Source organism: Mastomys coucha, unplaced genomic scaffold (genome assembly GCF_008632895.1).
Source record: "Mastomys coucha isolate ucsf_1 unplaced genomic scaffold, UCSF_Mcou_1 pScaffold20, whole genome shotgun sequence".
NCBI classification, from domain to species: Eukaryota; Metazoa; Chordata; class Mammalia; order Rodentia; family Muridae; genus Mastomys; species Mastomys coucha.
The window spans coordinates 60094192-60116797 of record NW_022196903.1 but is presented as its reverse complement, the minus strand read 5'-3'; the positions used below and the strand labels follow the sequence as shown (position 1 = coordinate 60116797).

At 38.3% G+C, this 22606-nt stretch overlaps 1 protein-coding gene across 1 annotated transcript in view; it reads right to left on the bottom strand.

Moving 5' to 3' along the window:
* The window catches only part of Prdm5 (PR/SET domain 5), a 184962-nt gene that overhangs the window by 48668 nt on the left and 113688 nt on the right, over positions 1–22606 (bottom strand). The window contains exons 10-12 of the mRNA XM_031382082.1: positions 19574–19667; positions 17767–17927; positions 15188–15281 (exon numbers count right to left, since the gene is read on the bottom strand). Coding sequence (XP_031237942.1) covers positions 15188–15281; positions 17767–17927; positions 19574–19667 — 349 coding nt within the window. The remainder of the gene's footprint in view (positions 1–15187; positions 15282–17766; positions 17928–19573; positions 19668–22606) is intronic.

Sequence of the window (22606 nt, the reverse complement as noted above, 5' to 3'; positions counted from 1 at the left end):
TATGGTTTTCAGAACAGCTTATATATTTCAAAAGTCTTTATATACCCAAAAGAAACACAGATGATTAACTAGGGAAGTGGCTTGTAAGAGAACAACAAAGTGAAACTGAATGTTTTGCTTGACATTTGTAACTCTTGTACCAAGTTTGAAGAAGAGGACTTTATAAGTTACTCTTTCTCTGAGATGAATGCTTTTCCAAATTATCACAGCTAATGAACCAAATTTTTACCCTCACCTAATGTCTGTGCCACCCTCCAAGCAGGACCATTGTTCATTGAAACAGTTGGCGAATCATTTTATGGATAGACCATTTTAATACTTACACCATTTCTTAAATGAATGTAACCTGTTCTCTGTGGGCTGAGAATGAAGTCACTCACTCAAGTCAAATAGCTTTGACCATAGCAGGAAGTCTGTATCCAAAAATTGAGCCTACAATTCAATTCTTGGTGCAGCAGAACTATCAACTCTCAGCTTAGCTATGATGGAGGTAAAATCCTTTGGTGATGTGAGAGTCATTGAAATACAGCCTTATTACAATGAAACCCAATGTCTAAAAATTGTTCTTATTTTGGGCTTGTACCACAGTAAGAGCCAATATTTTAAACTCTACTAAATACAAAACAAACAAGAAGACTATATATTCATGTTCATTTAAGAAAATACTAGTAGTGATGTATTATTTTTTAGTATACAGCTAATATGTTTGGAGTTATTTAAAATTTATTTTGAGAGAAATGTATTTTCACTATTGCTGTAGATGAGCATCTACATAAGACTATTAAATTGATTGTTGTTTTATATCAAACAACTTCTATAATACTTATCTTTATTGTTATAATATTTTATAAATTTTAAGGAATATGATAAAAAAGATATTGTAGGTATTTAAGGGGGGTCTATGAGAGGAGCAGTGGTATGAAAGGGAAACAAGAATGATTCAATTCTATTTAATTAAAATATGTTTTAAAATGTTAACAAATTCAGATAAATTGAAATCATGTAACTTTTCTCATCATAATGCAATAAAAGTTAATAAAAAGAAAAAAAAAATAAATGGGACCTTATGAAACTGAAAAGCTTCTGTAAGGCAAAGGACACTGTCAACAGGACAAAATGGCAGCCCCCAGAATGGGAAAAGATTTTGTCCAACTTCAGTTCTAAAAGAGGGCTAATTTCAGAGACAAGAAACTAGATAATCAACAAACCAAATATTCCAATTTAAAAATGGGGTACAGATCTAAACAGTGAATTCTCAACAGAGGAATCTGAAATTACTAAGAAATATTTGAAAGAAATGTCAACATCCTTAACTATCAGGGAAACAAAAATCAAAATGACTCTGAGATTCCATCTTACACCTGTCAGAATGGCTAAGATCAAAAAAAAAAAAAAGTGGCAATTTAAGTTGACAAGAATGTGGAGTAAAGGGAACATTCCTCCATTAATGGTGGGAATGAAAATTTGTCAAGCCACTTTGAAAATCAATAGAAAATTGGGAATCCATATACCTCAAGCTATACTACACCTGAGCATATATCTCAAAGACATGTCATCCTACCATAAGGATGCTATGTTCATAGCAGCTTTATTCATAATAGCCAGTAATTGAAAACAATCTAGATGTCCCTCAAGTGAAGGAAAAAATAAAGTGTATACAGTATATCTACACAATGAAAAATTATTACTCAGCTGTTAAAAAATGCAGGCAAATGGATAGAATGAGAAAAGAAATCATCTTGTGTGAAGTAAACCAGACCCAGAAAGACAAACATGGTATATACTCACTTCTAAGGGGTTATTTGCTATAAAGTCAAGGACAATCATGCTACAATCCACAGATGCAGAGAGGCTAAGTAACAAGGAGGGCCCAAGTGAGGATGCATACATCTTCCTGGGAAGGGGAAATAGAATAGATATTGTGGTGTGTGGACTGGGGGTGGGTAGGGATGGAACAGGAGGGACCACATGGCAGAGAGAACAGAGGGAGAAGAGTAGTAATAAAGACATCTGGAATTTTGGAGCATTTGGGGGGTGAGGTAGAAACCTAAAGAAATGGAAACTCCCTGGAATCTATGATGGTAATCTTCGCTAAGACTCCTAGTAATAAGGAACAATGGGCCTGAACTAGCCATCTCTGGTAACCATGTATGTCCCCCAGGGGAAGGACTGGGACACCAATGCAACCACCAAACCTTGGACCTACAATTTGTTCTGCTGTAAGATGTACTCAGGTAAAGATGTAACAGAAACTGAGGGAGTGGCTAAATGGTGACAGGTCCACCTTGAGACCAGAAGAGGGAACACACCTCTAACACTGCCTGAGGAGCCAGAGATCTAGGGTAGAATCAAACATGCCCCACCAAATGATTTGCAAAGATATTCTTCTATATTCATAGACAGGCACTAGCATAATCATCAGCAGAGAGGATCCACCCAGCAACTGATGGAAACAGAGATCCACAGCCAAGCATTAGATGGAGCTCCCAAGGAAGACAGAGAGGGAGGATTATAGGGGACAGAGGGGCCAAGGATACCACAAGAAAACCCCCCATATCAACTAGCCTAGGATCATAGGGGCTCACAGCGACTGACCAACAATCAGAGACCCTGCATGGGTCTGATCTAGGCTCTGCATATATGTTATGGCTGTGCAGTTGTGTTCTTGTGGGAATCCTAATAGTGGGAATGGAGACTGTCCCTGATGCTTTTGCCTGCTTTTGGAACTCTTTTTTTCCTACTGGCTTGCCTTGTCCAGCCTTAATAGTCTTATTGCAACTTGGCATGCCATGTTTGGTTGATATCCCTAGGAGGTCTATCCTTTTCTGAAGAGAAATAGAGGAGGAATTGACTGGGGTAGGGGGAGAGTGGGGTGAGAGGAGAAGGAGAGGAGGGAGGACAACTGCTGTCTGGATGTAATAATATATGTGAGAATAAATAAAAAAATTAAAAAGATAACAATCATGTGCTTATCTTGCTTCCTATATCTATTGAGATCCTATTTTCTATACCTATCTGTCTAACATTTGTATATCTCACAAACAACTCAAATTCTGCACCTATCATTATAAATTTATGATCTTATCTTCTGTTCTCATGTGCTTGGATTACAGTGTCCTGATTAGCTGTGTAGATTTATTCAGTTACCCAACAACATCATCCCCATATGTCTATATTGTACAGCAAACCCTAAATAAACTGTTACTTACTCTTGCTATAAAAATGAGCAAAAATATGGGTAGCTAAGTGATGTCATGGGCTCATTTGATTTATTTTGATAAGCATTTATTATTTTATTGTTGTTATTGCTATTATCATTATATGTCTCACAAGAGCATGAATGACTAAAACATACACAACAAATTTTATTGATAAGGAGAAACTTGAGAAGTGTCCAAGATAGCTCCTTTTTACTCAGTTCTGCATAGATCCAGTCTATTTAATAATAAATAGTCTTATTTAATAAAATAAATATATTTATTTCAATTATTTGACTTTACTGATACTAAAGAATGCTAAACTGTTTCCTTCATCTTTTTCTGCTAATAACCGAATTATCAGCAAATCAAAACTAGATGACAGGTAAATGATAAAAGCAAAAAAGGTTAAGGGTAGAAGAGATGGCTTAGAGGTTAACATTACTGTAGCTCTTCCAGAGGGCTTGGATTTGATTCACAGCACCAGCATGGTATTTCACAACCATTTGAAACTCCAGTTCCAGGGTATCTGAGATCCACTTCTGAATGCCACAGGTACCAGGTATGCAATGATACGTAGACATACACATAATTTTTAATTCTAAATTTTTAAAGCGGCATACAGATATTTAATACTTTTTCTTGCAAACCATTGGGGGTACCTATTTCTCCTGAGTGAAAACATTCTCCTCTGGAGGGAGGAGGAAGCTAACAAGACTCAGGAAGTGAACTGATCTCATAAGGCTCAGGAAGTCCTTAGAATTACAGGACTCTAAATGCCCCTCCCCCAGCCCTACAAGTTATATAAACAGTAAGAGTTGTTGAGGAGAAACTATCCTGTCAGCTAAGATGCCCGCATATGATGCAGCAAGCTCTTACACTGAAACTTTACTGAATTTGACCCATGCTCTAGAGTGAGCTTTACCTTTGAGTCCATAAGGTAACCCCCAGCACATCTTCCTAAAAGTGTACTCAATATGCTCACTGATTCATTAATCACTCATTCATTCATTAGGTGGAACTGTTTCTTTGGGCTTATGTCAGTGTCCTGCTTGAGGTAGACAGTCACCTATTCACATCTCTACAGGAAAATTATCACGAATTTGTGCTAAAGAAATATCAAACGAAATGAAAATGCCCTGTAGTTACATTGTCTCAGGAATAAGTAGTGAAAGTTGCTACCAAGAATGATCCATTGTGAGGAGGTCCAAAAGGGCGATTGTGACATGGCTACCTTTCCTCACATTCAGTGAGATTGTGTTCCTCTTTGTCATAGTACACATACACCTTACCAGTCTTGGGTACTAAGAAATGCAACTAAGTCCAAGCCCTGTCACAGGACCCTTGAAGCGGAGTAACAGGGCAGCTATCCTCCTCTACATGGTATGTCTAGCATGGATCTTTAACAGGTAGGATTTTTCTCATGAGAGTAGATACATCTCTCAAATGGCAGATGGACTAGAAAAAGAAATCATCATCCCCAATAGTAGGCCATCTGGGGTGGGCTATTAAACAGCTGTGGTGACTACTAAGTGGCCTTTTCTATGAATAATAAGAGATGCTAGTATAGGGAGAATTATGACAAGAAAAGGACATGCAGACTATATCCTCTACATTAGAGTGTGAGAACAGGAAAAGTACAACCAGGGAGGATGAGACGGCCATGTTGCCTGGCCTTTACCTACAGCCAGCAGAATGGAAGAGATGTGCCTCAAACCCATTTTTGAGATTCTCAGACTGGACAGTGATTTAAAAAAAATTATACACACACACACACACACACACACACAAAGGGTGGAGTTGTGCCCCAAGCTGCAAACACCTTCAACAGCCAGCTGCAGTCAATGCAGCTACTGGGGCTATGAGTAGTAGCACATAGCTTGCCAGAATCAGAGATCTGACTCAGTGGCAAGTGTGCCACACTACAGCAGCAAGTATGTCCCTACTCCTCCTTGGGCCAAAGTAGGCTAAGTGCCCTAATTCAGTCCCAGCAAGATCACCAGGGAAGGAGATATCACCTTGGAGGAGCAGGAGGAGCAGGAGGAGCAGCAGGAGGAGCAGCAGGAGCAGGAGGAACAGGAACAGTAGCAATAGCTCAAAGGAGGAAGCTGATAACTGCTGGACAATGACTATGAATTACAGAGGGCTAGATGGAGTAATATCGCTTATCCATACTAGTCCAAACAAACTTATTTAATGTATATACACAAGTCTGAAGAGATTTTTGAATAAGGTAAGATTAGATCATTGATCAAAGTTCATTTTAATGATTTCAAATTCTGGTCAGTTAGAGTAGCTAAAAAGAAAAATCTGTAACAGAGTCATGTGTTTTCAAAACCACCGACTGAAATAGGATTGAACTAATTAAGTGAAGTGAGACATAAATATTCTTGGGCCACACAGTTTACCTTTTGCCTGGATTTTTAAAATAAAAATAGCTTTTGGAGATGTAAATACTTTCTATGTGAAAAACAAACCTTTCAAGGTTATAAAAGGTTCTGGGGGAAAAATCACCCCTGAGATGGTTCCACATGGATGAGATTGGAACCTGTGTGCTACATCACAGCTGTATAAGAACTTTACATTCATCTTTCACAAGGATCGACACATGGGATCATTTTACTTTTGAAAATGAAGGAAATGGTTATAAAACACACACTGAATCATTCCCAAAGAGTGTAAAAAGCCAGTATACATATATAATTTTGGAAGCACGACCCAATCATTTTTTCAACTTAGTATTTAATCTGTTATATTTATGGAATATCTAATAAATTAGAAGAACAGAGCTGAGAGATGAAATACTACCCTGACAAGTCAGATCTGCTGGAGCCATTCACGGCACTTTCCTGAGAACTGAAAAACTTTTTTATCCTTCAGCCAAAAGAGTCACGAAACCCCACTGACCTTGCTGAGCCCCACCTTGTTAATCTTAGAATGCCCCCATTACTCAAGTTTGCTAGAATACTTTATCTAACAAGTCAAAGGACGCATCTGAAGGAAGACAGCGAGGCCCTGTGACATTTACTCCTTGGATGATTACAAAGACACTGTTTCTAAAGTGGCCAATAAAATGTTAAGGCCAAATATGACCTTCAGTAAATAAAAGATGTGTGCCACATGAATAAAGCCAAACAGATCTTTGTCATAAACAAAACAAAACAAAACAAAATTCCTGCACTTTCCTCCTTAGAAGATATGTTTTGTTTTACAGAATCTTCTAGAATCTTCTGAATTATTCTTGTTAGTGAAGCAAGTGAGATTCACTGGAAAATAGGAAGAAGAAAGATGCATATTCTCACTAACTTTTCACTCTGAAATAGTAATAGTAAAGAGGTGGAACAAACCTCAAAGTTACTGACTTACAAAATCAACAGCAGCATTACAAGGAGATAGGAAATGTAAGATAAAAAAGATGAGAAGGGCTGGGCAGTAGTGGCGCATGCCTTTAATCCCAATACTTGGGAGGCAGAGACAGGTGGATTTTTGAGTTTGAGGACAGCCTGGTCTACAGAGTGAGTTCCAGAACAGCCAGGGCTATACAGAGAAACTCTGTTTTGAAGAAAAAAAAAAGATGAGAAAGAGGGGAGGAAGAGGGGGAGTAGGGAAAGGAAGAGGAAAAGGAGGAGGAGGAGAAGGAGAAGGAGGGGAGGAGCTAATGAATGAGGTTAACTATAATTAGGTAGGGAGGAGACATGACTGTTTCTATGCAGCATGCTCTGGATCTCTCCAAGCTTCTCTATAAATGGCCTGTCACTATGTGATTGGTCTGGAGGGAACAAGATGTCTTAATGCAGTCCCAGCATGAGTGCTGCAGAAGCTCAGGGCATGCTTCACAACAGAGAACTGCACAGCAAGTGCCAAAGTCTGCAATGTTCTGAGCTGTCAACATTCCACAAGTACAGTGAGGGGCAATGAATGTAGAGTAGTGTCCCTGGTTACTGATTTGGTTTTCTTTCTAGAAATCAGCTGTTGGCATGTAAACCATTAACCTTCTCATCTAGTAGTTTTCATTATGAAAATTTTCAACCAGTTTTCTTTAAAATGGTTTTGATGAGCACCACAGCACTGATAGAGTGAATAAGTAGTTATATCTCAGGTGCCTACACACAGAGGACCTTTTACCAATAGTACCAGCATGGAAGAATTACAAACATATCTCTTTGGAACAGTAAGGATCTCAGAATTCATCTCTCCTATAAATCTGGATAACACCTCCCTGAACCTTGAAACAGAGTACAAGAACTGCAGAAAGCAATATGGAGAATTGATCTTGAGGGATGATTGTAAGAACATCAGAGAAAGCATTTAAGAAATCAGCCTCACTGCAAGCCATGAAAAGAGAGCACTGGGGTGTGTAGTTCAGTTGGCGTATATACTTACAACACACATGAAACTCTAGAACAACCATTTTCACCCAAACCAAAAGTGATGTTATCAGATTAAATGAAATACAGGTTTGACACTGATATTATCTAATGATGTAAAGATAAATGAAGCTCTGTGACAGTGTTGACAAATACTGTGGCCTAAGATACTGCCAGTTTTTGGGGTGCTGGCATAAAGAAAGGAAGGGAAAAAGAGGGAGGGATGATGGAAATAAAACTTACATGATTGGTAGGATACTGTAGTTGATCCACCTAATTGTGTCTCTGTAACTATTACTCACTTGGTGGTAATTAATTACACTATATACTAGACAAAGGTCACTCCATTATTCTCTCTGTGTCTCTTTTTTCTAGCCTGTGGTAAATCTTGACTTAATAAGTGCTAATATATGAACCTTAAAATTAGGATCTTGGGTTTGGAGAGACATCTCAGTGCTTAAGAGCACTTATTACATAGTTATGAGAACTAGAGGTCGCTTCCCAGTGACCAAATAATAAGCTGACATCTTGTGAATCCTCTAACTGCAGCTCTGAGGATCCTGGATCTCTCTTCTGCCCTCTGTGAATGCACAGCCATGTATGCTTGACCACACATGGGCATATACTCAGACCCAGACAGATACAGACACACACACACACACACACACACACGCACACATGCACACAGACACACACATAAATAATTTTTTTTAAAAAAATTAGGGTCTTTAAAAGTTTTTAAGTGAAGTTATAGATAAAGACATTATTAATGAGAGTAAAAATGGAGTCAATTTCTGACTGCGCCCAAGTCAATAAAGAATCACATAGAAAACCAAAGCTAAATAAAATCCTTCTCAGCAGATAAGGTCATTTACTATCTACAAAGACATAAAAGACAAGGTTAACTTTCATGCGTTTGTAATTTGTTCATTATTACCTTATATCATTTATAATTATACATAGCTACTGATTTTATACTATTTGAGTATACATTTTAAAGACAATAAATTAATTTCTTAGAAAGTATTAAGGAAGAAAGAAAAATAGTGGCTGAACACCAGGCATAGCCCAACAACAATACAACAATCCTTTAATTCTAAGCTGACCACAGGTATTTACCAAAAAAAAAAAAAAAAAAAAAAAAAAAAGGTTTTCTGAAGACAGTGATTTATTACATTCAAATAACAGTGTGCACATAAACCAGGGGCAGGATGTCCAACACAGCCGCTATCTATTAACACAAAAAGTTAACTCTAGGCACATAATTAACCTCCTGGCCTAAAGCTTTTAAAAAAAACTAAAAGAAACTCCTACAATCTCTCCTAATTTATGAACTAATGGAATTTATGTCACAGTCTGTGGATTCAGTTGCTGAATGAGCTTCAGCTTTCACTGACCCTAAGAAGCTATAAACTCACTAGAGAAAGTGTTCCACCATTCCTGCTGACCTGCAGAGGGTCATCTCTATGGTCCCCTCATAGGAAACGGGATGATGAACTACAGAGCTGCCCACCAAATACAGAGCTAAATGCTCTCCTTCACTTACAGTGAGTGTACCCCTTCCAACACCCCAGGCCAACACCCATGTGACAGCAAACCCATTCTGTAGTCTCTGTATTCTCTGTAACCTCAGTGACCGTGAGTGGCTAAATAAAGAAGATGACTTGGGAATGGAGGGGCCAAGAGAATACCATTGAGTCGGAGCTCCTGTGAGTAAATGCCTGCAGAAATATTAAACAACACACATCACCATCACACTGCCTCATCACGCTATGCTACCCAACAACCTTCACAAGCATGTGCAGTAAAACATCACACTACTGGGCCTATTGCCCAGTTTTTCAGTGGAGTTAAAGATTTAGAGGGACGGCAGCTTGTTAAAGGGCCACAGACGACCAATTAAATTGAACTTGAGGACTCCTACCTTGATGACCCACACTCCAGGTATGAACCAGATACTAAATAAGATATTTTAACTGATTTTGAAGTGGGAAAGGCTATTCATATATGGAGTTGTTTGGTCACAGGTGACAGAATGCAGATTTGCACATTTCCAGTTAAGATCACTATTCTTAAACAACTGATATATTAAGAAGAAAATATCACCAAATAGAATGTCTGCTAAGTTCAAGATTAACAGTAAAGTAAATGGAACACCTGTGAGTATCATTATTCTCTACCATTCTTCTAATAAAAAAAAACCAACAAACATAAAAGAAAAAACTTTAAACTAAGCAGTTCTAGCCAGAATCAGTCACAGTAATTTTGGGAATGGTTAGCCAAATATTTACTCCTCCTTCCATTAACCTGTAACCTTTGGATTCCTGGGAGCTGGATCTTGAACCATGTGCTCTGTCACTGTTCTAGACTCTGTTTCCCACCAACTACAGGATAAAGCAATGGGAATGGGAATGAAGGAGAAAGCAAAGGATGTGAATACAGGAGAGGGACTTGATTAGAACAGAAACCTCAGTGCTTCTTCTTAACTCTTGGCATATCTCTGAACAAAGAAGGTTCTTGTTTGCTCAATAAATATTCTTAAGTTTTCTTTGTTTTTGCTTTCTTTCACATTGTCAAGGAGTGTTCTCAAATGTACTTAAATGAGATATCAGTTAGACATGATTTCTAGGTGGCAAAAACTTACAGACTCCTAAACAAGCTACATTTTTTAAAAGTATTTTGGAGGTTTCCATGGTTTAATGTCAAGGAAGAATCAGTATCCACAATTCAGGATTCAAACCCCATTTTTTAACTGAATTAGCTAAACAGTTGTTTAAAGGTCTTAATTGGGAATATAGCCATTTAAAATGCATTTTGTTAAAGTTAACAAAAGTTTAATTATGCTCAGTATGATGTCAAACTAATTCTTTATCAGCATTCAACAAAGATGTTTATGAAGAATCCTAATATATAATAAATTTCAGATTTCGATAAAATTAAAAGAAATATGAGCTTGAAAATTCTTTCTTATTTTTTTGAAAATTCTTGTAACTGCTATGAAGAAACAGAAACTAGTAAAATGATAATTTAAGAAATAAGATTTGCTACCTAATTTTCAATGAATATAACTCATTTGACTTTGAGAAAGGAATCTCAATTTTGGTGCCAGTGTGATAATAGGATTTTCAAGACAATACTTATGATGACTGTTAGGTCCAAAGTGGGCCCCCAAATGGCAGTCCACACTGTCTTAAATGACAGTCTGGGCTTAGCTCAGACTTGACTCCTGGGTAAACAGAAGGATGGTTAGTGGGATAAATAAAAAGCCTACAATCAGCATCCCTCAGAAACATGTGGCCCAGGTTTCCATGTCAGGAAGAGCCACTACTTCCTCTTTCTGCACCTTGCTGGATGGGTCCTCATTTGCAGGCCTCCTCTCTCCTCTCTCTCTCTCTCTCTCTCTCTCTCTCTCTCTCTCTCTCTCTCTCTCTCTCTCTCTCTCTCTCTCTCTCTGTCTCTCTCTCTCTCTCTCTGTGTGTGTGTGTGTGTGTGTGTATGTGTGTGTGAGAACACTTTCCCTTACATGACTATCATGAGCTGGAATAGCTGCCTAAGGTTTGTATTCTCAAAATGCCAAACTAGGGGCCTGTACATTCCCAAGGATCTCTAAGACCATTTCATAGAAGGTCAGGAACACTCTCCTTATAAAGCTATTGCATAATCTTCCTTTGGACCATGTTGACATTTACATGAATGGTGCAACGTTACCGTGGGAAAACTGCTGCCTTAGTGATATAGATCTGAGCAATGGTCTCAAACTCTAACCAGCCACTACATTCACCACAGCCATGGACACTAGAAATAAATGCTGTTTCCACTTGGGAATATGTTTTGTAAAATACAAAATGACTGATTGTATTAAATCTAAACCTAACCATTGAGTATCACCTCTTTAAAATGGGAATTGGATGGGGAGCTCTAGCAATGCACATGATAGTGGTCTCAGAAAGCCCCTGCTTGGTAGACCTGAACTTCCAGCTTTTTTCACGGAACATTCTGCTTATATAAACTAAAAGGACTGACCACAAGGAGTGGGCATTGGAAATGGCTATTTGGAGCATATTTTTTAAGACACAAGGACAGAAAGGAGGCAGAAACAACAGTGTAGCCAGCAATATTTCTTACAAAATGTCAGAAGGTAAACAGGCAAGCAAAGGGGAATTCTGAATGGATAGGCCGATGAGCTCTGGATGGCATTAAGAAATGTGGAGATCTGTAGGACTCAAAAAGATGGTTCCTGAATGACCTGTGCATATTGTTACAGAATTCTTCATGGTGAAAGATTCATGCCAAACATAACACAGACTGATGGATTTTAAAGTGCTAGAACAGAAAAGGGTCACTGAAGTATTTTCAGGTCACACACGACAGCAATCCTTTCCTCAAAGTCTGCTTCTTGGTTTTCAGTCTAGTAGCAAATAATTTCCCAAATTATTTGATCAAGACTATTAAAGTCCTCTGTGGGATTGCTGCATATTCAGCAACTCCAACTACACATCACAGGATAAATGAAGAAACAGATAGGAAAATGTAGCTGTCTCCTCAGAAACCAGACAGTCAAGTCAGACAATGTCTTCATTTTCACTAATGGCTTGTGGTTGGAAAACATAGTTACTTTCTATAAAGCACGTCAACCTGGAATGAACTTCCTATGGTGTTGTCAGCAAAATAAATATTTTTACATCTTCTAATAAGGCGCATTGCTTAAACTGCTAATGAAGTCAACAGCTGTTGAGAGAAACAAGCGCTCCTTTGGGCCCTCCAGAACTGTCAAGCATAGGGTATTGAGGCAGCAGTGTGGGCCCAGTGTGTGCTCCGTGCGTACCTAGCCAGACAACACACCCACAGAACTGTGTGAGTGCCCACTGTGATCAGGCTCCATCTCACTTGGCGTGCTCTTGTTTCACTGAACAGCCCATAAACAACATGTAATTCTTTACAGCTGGCAAGCTCAAAGGCAACCAGAAATTGCAAAACAGCATAAAAAGGGGATGAGTGAAATCATACTATTTCACAGAAGAAAATAAAAACAAAGGCAGAGAAAAAAGTACTTTAGCAAAACCGCAAACAGTAGGAGCTCAGCTGCTCCTCTGACTGAGCACAAAGTAGCCACAGAAGTCAGTGAGCCTGGTGTTAGCTCTTGGGGGTAAGTGGATGATCAGCTTTTGAGGATGGGATAAAGTCCTGTTTATTCACACATGGAAGAGAAACCCATCTCAAGATTGCTGCAGCAACCAGCCCTGGCCAGACATCCTCAGCTCTGCCACAATGCACCAGACACTCTGCAGGACATGATCTCTGAAGAGAATTGTCATTCAAAGGAGACAAAGCAGGGTGGGAAACTGGGACTCTGAAAGGGGTCTGAGTGTAAACAGAAAAACATGGCGATAAGAAAATAACCACACAAATAAGAAGGTACAGTTGTCTGTACCACTTACTCTACTCCTTCTCCTTGCCCTGAATGTGTCTAAAAAAAAAAAAAATCTATCTATCTACACAAACATATACATTGGCTCACAATGCCTCAGTTTGGCCCAGAGTAAGATATATGATAAACTGTATCCAATATGAAATGACTGGAATTTTTAGGATATTTTTTCATTATACATTTAAATATATCTTTTTATATAAATATTTTTATTTATAAATAAGAAATATATTATTTATATATTTACTAATTTGTATATATTTATTTTATATATTTATTTATATATGGTATATACTATACATATCTATTTATATATACTTATATAATATATTACATATGTATATTTACATATATATTTGCTTATATATTTATATGTAATATATTATATAAATATAAATTTGTAATTATATATCTTTATATATGTACTCCATATATTATGTGTATTAAATTATATTAATATGGGTATTAATACAGGTATGAGATATTAGACAATAGGATAAGCATGACATATTTGATACTTTATTATATAAAAATCTTGAATTTCAAGATAACACTTCAAACATTCAAAGTAATATGTAACATTTGTAGTTTATGCTTCTCTGCTGTTTACTCTTCCTGCAAAGTCAGATGACAGTGCATGAAGTTCACAAGGATGGAGTCATTAGAAATATTCAAGTTCTATTTGATTGGGTCTATCTTTTCTATGGTGGAACCTATGCCTTTATGTATTCTGAACTGTGTAAATCTCTACTTTTAAACATATGGCACCACTCTTGATTCAGTCACATAAGCATGTCTTTGTTTACTGTAGGTATATTTCTCTGATATGCAGATATAACCCACTTTCTCTATAAAGTTCCTGCTCTCCATCTATCTGCAAATAACACAGGGATACATCTATGTAGACATACAAGGTAGAAGAATTTTCTCAAAGTGGCACAGCAATGTCTACTAAGGATGACTGGCACAGAGAAGACAGTTGTATTCATTGATGCCATTAGCCGACCCACGTCCACATGGCCCCAGTTACACAGCAGGGAAAGACAGGCAAGAACATCCATGCTCGCCCCTAGAGCTGTTCATGCCTTGCTGTCAGAGGCCAGTAAGCACAGCACAGGCAGCTGCAGGCACTGTGCATTCTGACACCCGTCCCCAATGGCTCTCTTCTGTGCTTGCCTTTGGCCTCTCTCAGCTTTTTGCCATCTTCTAATTGTTTGACCCACCCTGAACTTTGTCCTAAAAGTCTTGCTTTCTCTAGATAACTTTTCAGGCATCCATAGTGTTTATATACAGTGCTTGCTTTGTTACTGGTTATGTGTGTCATTAACAAGTTGTGAGTGATTATTCTAAGGTTCTAAATTAGATGCATGTCTTTAAGCTTTGTCCACAAAATTTTCAAATTATGGTCTACTGTTCTTTTTCTTCATGTATCCCTAAAGTCACAGTGTCAATTCTTTGATCTACTCAAACTAATATTTCTCCATCCACAAAACAGTTACTACTCTAGGCACTGTGCCATGTGTTGGAAATACAATTTTTAAACACATTTTATGACCTTTGAGCAGAAAGCTTCAGCTACATAATTCAATTAAATGCATTTTGCTTAGTGGGAAGATAATTCACACGAGTGTAAAATTATTTAGAAAGTAATGAGTATAAAAATCATTTTGTTTACCCAATAGAGAAATTACAGTCAAGTTTCTTTTGAGAATATTTAGTCATGGTCCAGTGGCCACATTCTTTCATTGGAGAAACTGCAGAGCAAAAGTAAGAGAAAAGAGTATAGGCTCCTTACGAATCAGCAGATACCACAGTCTGCACATACCAGGTGAAGTAAAACTTGACAGAATTTGATCAGAAAGGCAGGCACTTTTGAAATTATTGAAAGGCAGCTTTGGTGTAAGTTACAGGTGGGTGAAAAGGAGGCCTTCTGTCTCCAGGAAAAGTGAGACTGGTCGCACCTGCTCTGTCCAACAAAACCCTGTATATCACACTTATAATTCAATTGAAAATTAAAGTCAAGTCTTTACACCTGAGTATTTTATTCAGTTTTGGAGTAAACCGTACAACTGAAAGTCTTCTTAAGTAAAGAGCTGGTTTTGACAATCCTGTGAAGAAGCCTCACTGCTTTGGACAGTCGTGCTCTCTGTCCTAACAGTGACTTCCAGTCTTTCAACCCAGGTCACTCTTCATACCTGTGTGGCTCCGGATGTGAACTCTCAGGGTCCCACTGCTGGCAAATTTCTGGCCACAATATGGGCAGACTTTTTCCTTTTCTCCTGTGTGTGTCTACACAGGAATAAAAATAGTTCATGATAAATACAAAGGCTTTGGTAAAGATGATTAACTACCTCTGACAATAGTAAATCTGTATTTTCCAGGATTATGTTTCATTAAAATGATTTAATGTCACAATGCGACTTTAAACAATTTATCATGGATAATCCCACGGGTTCAAAGATCACTTAGAAGCATGCATTAGTGTTAATTTGAAAATAATTCTGCAGTTTACTGCTTAAGCTTCTATGTAGTCCTTGTCTGACTAAATATGATTTAGTTATATAAAACCAGTGCATGGAGCAAAACCACATAATCAAAATGGGGCCAGAGCTGCCCTTGACGGTTGCCAAGAGAAATTTCCTTTGAATCGTTTTCCAAATTCTTTGTGCATATTTCACTCTAAAGGGCAGAATTAATCTCAAGAAAGTCATCTGTTACCTATGCCGTGCCTGTCTGAATAGATTTTACTACAAAACAGAAAGCATATACATCTAGTTTGACTTTGAAATCCAGCAGGTGTTAATTGGGCATTCAACTGGAGAGAGAATTTCTGCCCTCCACATATTTATTTTACAGGCATAAAATAATCATATGAGAAAAAGAGAAAGAATACCAGCAAAACACTTTAATGAAATCAGGGACTAGAGCTAGGAACACAACCCAGTGCTAAAACGCTTGCCTACCATGCAGGAGGCTCTGGATTTTATAGCCACCAAATAAACAAACAAACTAACTAATGAAATTGCAAAACAAAACTGCTGACAGCTCTAGAAGGTGGGGTAGACAGAATAGGTTAAGGCTTCAGAGACTCAACAGGAGACTAATTTTTCCACCAACATAAACAAAACAAAAAACCAAAACCAAAACCCACATTCCAGTGAATGAGGCGTCAAAGCAATCTATGAAGTAAGAGGGATTATGAACCTGAGAACAAAGAGAAAAGCTGGGGACTGAGCACTGTTGGCAGAGACTAGCAGGAAACAGTTTCTTCAGGTTTCTGCATGTTCTTTATAAGGTTGCTTTGAGAATATTTTCCAATAGTAGGTCAAAAATTAATAAAAGCAGGTGGTATCTGATACTAGCTGATTAGGACCATCGATTAGTTGTTTTAAGAGTTTCTTAGGAAGTCAGTGAATCCTGTGGAAGAAACAGAGGAGGGACCATAGGAGGGAGAAGTCGGGGAGACCACAAGAAAACCCACAGAATCAAACAACAGCTCACAGTGGCTCACAGAGACTGATCCAACAACCAGGGAGCCCGCCTAGCTCTGATCCAGGTCTTCTGCATAAATATTATAGCTGCATAGCTTGGTGTCTTGAGGGACTCCTAACAGAGGAAGCAGGGGTAGGGGTATTGGGGGGGTTTGGAGGGGTTGAGGGGTTGGGGAGGGTTGTTTCTGACACTTGTGCCTGTCTTGGGGCAACTTGCTGGGCTTCCTCATCCAGCCTTAATATGAGGGGAGATACCTAGTGTTACTGTAACTTGATATGCCACTTTGGTTAAAGTTCCTGAGCTAAGAGGCCTGCCCTTTTCTGAAGGGAAACAGAGGAGTGGGTTGGGAGGGGAGAGGTGGCTGGGAGGAACTGGGAGGAGAGGAGGGAGGGAAAAGTGCTATGGGGAAAGAGTTGCCTAGGGAATTAGTGATAAAGGCCTCAATGGATGTGTGTAATGGCATTTCCAGAGTCAGATCATGAATCCTTTGACACAATCCAGTGATGAATTCAAATCTGATGGCCTTATTAGTGGGGAAAGGTATGAGGTATGGCCTTGCTCAAGAGTATCATTAGGGGAGTTATCCTTATGAATATATCTTGCCCGGGCACTTCCTGCATTTTCCGTTCCTTTTTCCTGTCCACAGTGAGGTAAACAGGTTTTACGCTCCACTTGCTTTTACCATTTTGGAATCTTTAACTGTCTATCCTAAAATAGCTTTTGCCATTTTAAAGAGATTTAAAATGCATTTATTGTAATGCTGTAAATTTATTTATGAAATACAAAAGTAAACTCAATTAGCTTGATGTATTGATATAACAAGCACAATATAAAAAGATAATCTCAAGATCACAAATGAAACTATTTCATGTGAACTGAATCATTACCTGTCAAAGCCCAGTTCTACAGCAGAGAATCCTTTGTGCCCTGGACTTTCTGTAAACACTTGAGTTCATTCTATAAAAACAACCTACCTGAGGTGCTACTCATACTGAAACCATCCCTAGTAAGTGAAGTTTTCTGAAAATCGACAATCTTGATTATTTCCCAAGTCTACCTATCAGTAAAGCTAAGAGTTACACAAAATACACATGTAACGTTGACATATCATTTCATGGGAAAAACGTCTATTCTAAAAAACAGAGAAAAGAGGCATTTCTTGGATAATCAGTATAATCATATATTTGTCATTGTCAGTAAGCATGTCATAAATTAATATAAATTGTCACATGATAGTCAGTATGTCTGCCCACAATGCAGTCTGTTTGAAGTCCCCACTTACCTTCTTATGACTCCTGAGCACTGAAGGTGTAACAAAGGCCTTATTGCACAGCTCACATCGGTACTTCTTGTGTCTTTCATGGACCACCTGGACATGAACATTTAATGTATCCTTCCTCTTAAACGTGGCATCACAGTGATGACACTTGAAAGTCCTCTCGCCTTAGAATACAAGTCAACAGTCAAGTCACACCACTGGACTTCACATTGCATTGTCCTAAAATACCAGAATTTCCTAATTCTGATGTTGCTTCTATCATACTCTCTGTCTTAATTTTATCAGAACTTTTTCAACCTTAACACTTAGAAGCTAGCCAACGACCTGCCTTGGTTTTCCATTGTACAAGGAAAGAAGCAGACAAATTGCTGACATTTCAGTCCATGGAAAGGATGTGTGTTTGTAATACTAGCCTTCGTGTCTTGAAGTGAACCTAGCTGTAATGTTAACACTGTGTGAAACAGACCTAGCACTTTGCTCTCTGTGCTTTAGCCAATCTAGTTTTCCTGCCACCCTTACGCCTGTCTACACCTTACGTTGCCTACTTAGTCCTTAAGTTTGAGGTTGACTTTTCTGGCCAGATACCACATTGCAGCTTCAGGAAGCTTCTTCTAGTGTTGTTCAACATCATTTTAGCTACAGAGCACACAGCATAGCCTATAAGTCACTTCAGTCTTTACTCTTCAGTTGCTAAGAACCAAGAAGGTGATATTGGAAGCATTAGATCACTGATGTTACAAATTCCTTGCTGTCATATGAAAGAAAATTGTATTTTTCCCGAGAAAAATTTTCTGGGCTTGCCAAAGTAAACCACATAATCATTAAAAGGGTGAATGAAGGTCACCTGTGTAAACGCCTATTCTAAAATTCATCCATGTCTTAGGCTATCTAATATAATAAGTCCCCCTTGTGGTACAACAAATTTTACTCTTTAATTACCAAGTATTCTTTATGAGGAAGTGGAATGTTAGGCCGAACACTTTGCAGAGCTGCAGTGACCTACCTGCACTGGGAATATGGCCCCATCTTTTCATACAAAAGCAGCTTCCTCTCTCATGATCACCACCAACATGTATAAGAATTAAGACCCATGTTTTTCATACTAGACACTTAGCTTGAACAGAGAAACTTTCTTCTAAGTCCTCAATCTGTACAGCCATTTGCCACAGTGCCTTGTGTTTGGAATGTAATATTTAAATAGCAGCAGGAGCTTTACATGTACAATTTCTTAAAAAAATAGATGTCTGTTTATAACATAATAAAAAGTTTACCTCTCCAAATAAGGTCAGAATCAGAAATTTTACATGAAATAGGAAAACTGCTTGCCCATCAGACACCTGGAGGCAATATGGGATCAACTATTTGAATATTTTCTCCTGTCAGACTCAGTATTTTCAATTTCTCTTTAAAAAGATGTTGAACTAGATGTGCTTTCTGACCAATGACAACTGGTAAGCCTTTGAGCTAATAAAACCTTGACCTGTGAGATAGCTCCATGTTTTACAGAGGTAGACATGTTCCCTCAATCATCATAGTTAAAAGTGAGTGAGAGGTGATGTTTCAAAACAATGTTCAAAGTATACTGAATGTAGGGTATCTTTTAATATACTAATTATAAATCCTGGAAAGAGAAGATGTAAAATATATCTCATAAAATGACTAATGGTACTGTAGGAAAACAAGCCAATCTATCTTCTTTATGTTTTAAGCAGATTATCTAACAATTCACCATGCACTTCTAAGATGTCTATTCTTAAAGCATCTAAGAACACATTGGAAATAACTCTCTGTCCTCTGGATGGTGACTTACTGTTGTGGATCAACAGGTGTCTTTGCAGAGAAAAGGGGGTGCGGAACAAGGCTTTACATTCCTCGCACTGGAAAGGTCTCTCCTCAGAGTGAGTCTGCAGAAGGAAGATACATAGTGAGAAAAAGGGAGAATGAGCTCATCATTGCAGAAAGCAGATGGCATACTGTTTCTTCCCATAGCTCCCTGCTACTGTGGACGAGGAGCATTCACAGGGAAAATACTAGTTCTGTCAAACCCTTAAATTCATTAGAAATTTGATAAATAGCAGAGGAAATTGTTATTACTATGTTGAATTGCTAATCTGAACACCATAGGGACTTTCCCAGATCTACTTTGTACACCAACATGGCATATAGTTTGTCTAAACGACTTAACCCGACAGCCAAAGCGGCCTGCTCTCTACCTCTTCCCTAAAGCTACACTGAGGCGCTGAAAGGGCCTGAATCCTCAGGGCTGCCTTGAATTTAAGTTACAACAGAGTATAATCAATATTGTTAACCTGAGGTAGCATGCGCTAAACACTTGATTTATATCAAGTGTCATGCTCCATACAGCAATTGATGAATTCCAAGAGCCAACCTCTTGATTAAAATGTTATTACTGTCACCATTTTAAAATGAAAAAAAATGAAGATTTTCCAAAGATGTGGGTGTTGTTAAGGTCTATGGTACACGACAAACAGACATGCACTGAAACGATCACATGGAAGTTGAAGCCACTTTGAAAAAAAAATTGTGAATAAACTCTTATTCTATTATGTGGATGGCAAGATTTAAGCATTTTTTTAGGTCTTTATATTTTATGTGTATCTGTGTTCTGTCTGTATGTGTACTGCCTCAGCTCCCTAATGCCTGAAGAGATCAGATCTCCTGCAACTGAAGTTGTAGATGGCTATGAACTATCATGTGGGTTCTGCAAAATGAACCCAGGTCTTCCCTGCAGGAATAGAAAGTGCTTTTAACTGCTGAGACATCTCTCCAACCCCAGAGAGCAAAATTTAATAAGGATTACTAATCGTTTTTAAAACCCTCAGAATTTGAGCAGTATTCTTTCATTACAAGAAAATTATATATATCTGATGGGCTAATGTCGGGGGCAACTGAAGGATATCACCTTGTTCATATATATCATACTAAATAGGATTTCACAATTTGATGAGCATTTCAATATTCAAGAGCAAGGAGCTTCATGGAGAACTATGCTATGGCATGAATATTATCATGACTGTTCCATTGTCAAAACATAAAGGATGAGAGAAACAAATATTAAAATTCAGGATGAATTTAACATACTCAAATATGTTATTTGGCCACAGGCATTCTAGATGAATAAAAACAAAGTGGGAAAAGATTTCTTCCATTATATAACATCAAATATCATTATGAATATGGCATTCTAAACTGGCTGACAGAAGCATGCAATGTCTACTAAATGTTCTGATGCAACTAAAGTTGGGCCCTTCACTTTCTACAGTAGGAGAGAAGCTACATGGATCTAGTATTTATTTATCCTTATCTTTCTTTTCTGAGATAGTCTTGCTATGCAACTCAGGTTGGCCTTGTATCAAGCCTTTGTATACAAACCTCACAAATGCTGTGTCTGTAGATACACACCACCACATCTGGCTTCAGCTACTTTTTTAAAGTGAAGAATAAAACACAAAATGTCATAGAAGAAAATGTGAGTAATTTAAAATAATTTTTGAGTGGGAAGGGTTTTCTAAGTATGATGAAAGACTAGATATTCAGATTTTTAAAAAATTTAAATTGCTTTGGTGGTTTGAATATGCTTGGCCTATGGGAAGTTGCACTGTTAGGAGGTAAGGCCTTGTTGGATTAGGTGCGGTCTGTTGGAGGAAGTGTGTCACTGTGTAGAAAGGCTTTGAGGTCTCCTAGTGCTCCAGCTCTGCCCAGTGCTGAAGAGAACCTCCTGGCTGCCTATAGAAGACAGTCCCCTTCTGCCTGTCTTTGGTTCAAGATGTAGAACTCTCAGCTCCTTCTCCAGCACCATATCTGCCTGAAGGCTGCCATGCTTCCTGCCATGATGATAATGGACTGAGCCATTAGTCCATTAAGCCAGCCCCAATTAAATGTTGTCCCTTATAAGAGTTGCCTTGATCATGGTGTGTCTTCATAGTAATGCAAAGTCTAACTAAGACAATTAGAGAGACAAAATGTTTTCTAATCACCAAAGACAATATTTGTGACATCAAATAACAATTTAACATAGCTAATATAAGGTGAATTTTAAAAATGGAAAACTCCAAAAAAAAAAAAAAAAAAGAAGAAAGAAAGAAAAAACTGGTAGAAGACATCTCTGTCAATTTCATTTGACAGGGTGTTCTATGTCAGGTCTATAGTATGCACTTTGCTTTTATGGGTCAATCCATAAAATTCAATTCAGATCGTAAGGACTCAAAGGGAAGAAAAGCCACAAAAGTTGCTACCTCACAGGGATTTCATGCTGTGCGTATGACAGAAACACATACTACATTAGGAAGTGACATGAGCTGTGGCGGAAAATAAAAAGGAGCAGAGTGCTCCGAAGAATAGATTTTCAGTAGGTGGTCAAAGAATTCTAGCTGAGGTGACATCTGAGAGAAGCCTGATGTTCTGAGGGAACAGTGGATAGAAACGGGGGTGACAAACTCAGAGATCAGGAGGAAAGGCCAGATTGTTTTATTTTTTTCCCAAGGCCTTATAGAAATATCTATGCTCCTCAGACAGAGGGTAATAACAGAACAAAGAAAGGTTTTGATCCAAGTACTATTTGGTGACTGTGAGATTACTGGGGTTGCCTGCAGAAGCATGGGCAACTCAGGCATACACTTAGGCATACACTTCCCAGAATCCTCTGGATAACACTAACTAAAGATTCTACCAAGGAAGCTGTCTGTCTTTTACTTAGCAGTGACTGGAATTTCAGGGCATGCTCACAGAACCCTCTGAAGGCTTTCACTAAAAGAATGTGAACAGACAGACGAGTCGCATCAGGGTCACATATGGGTGTTCACAGCTGCTCTTCTCTAGGTTG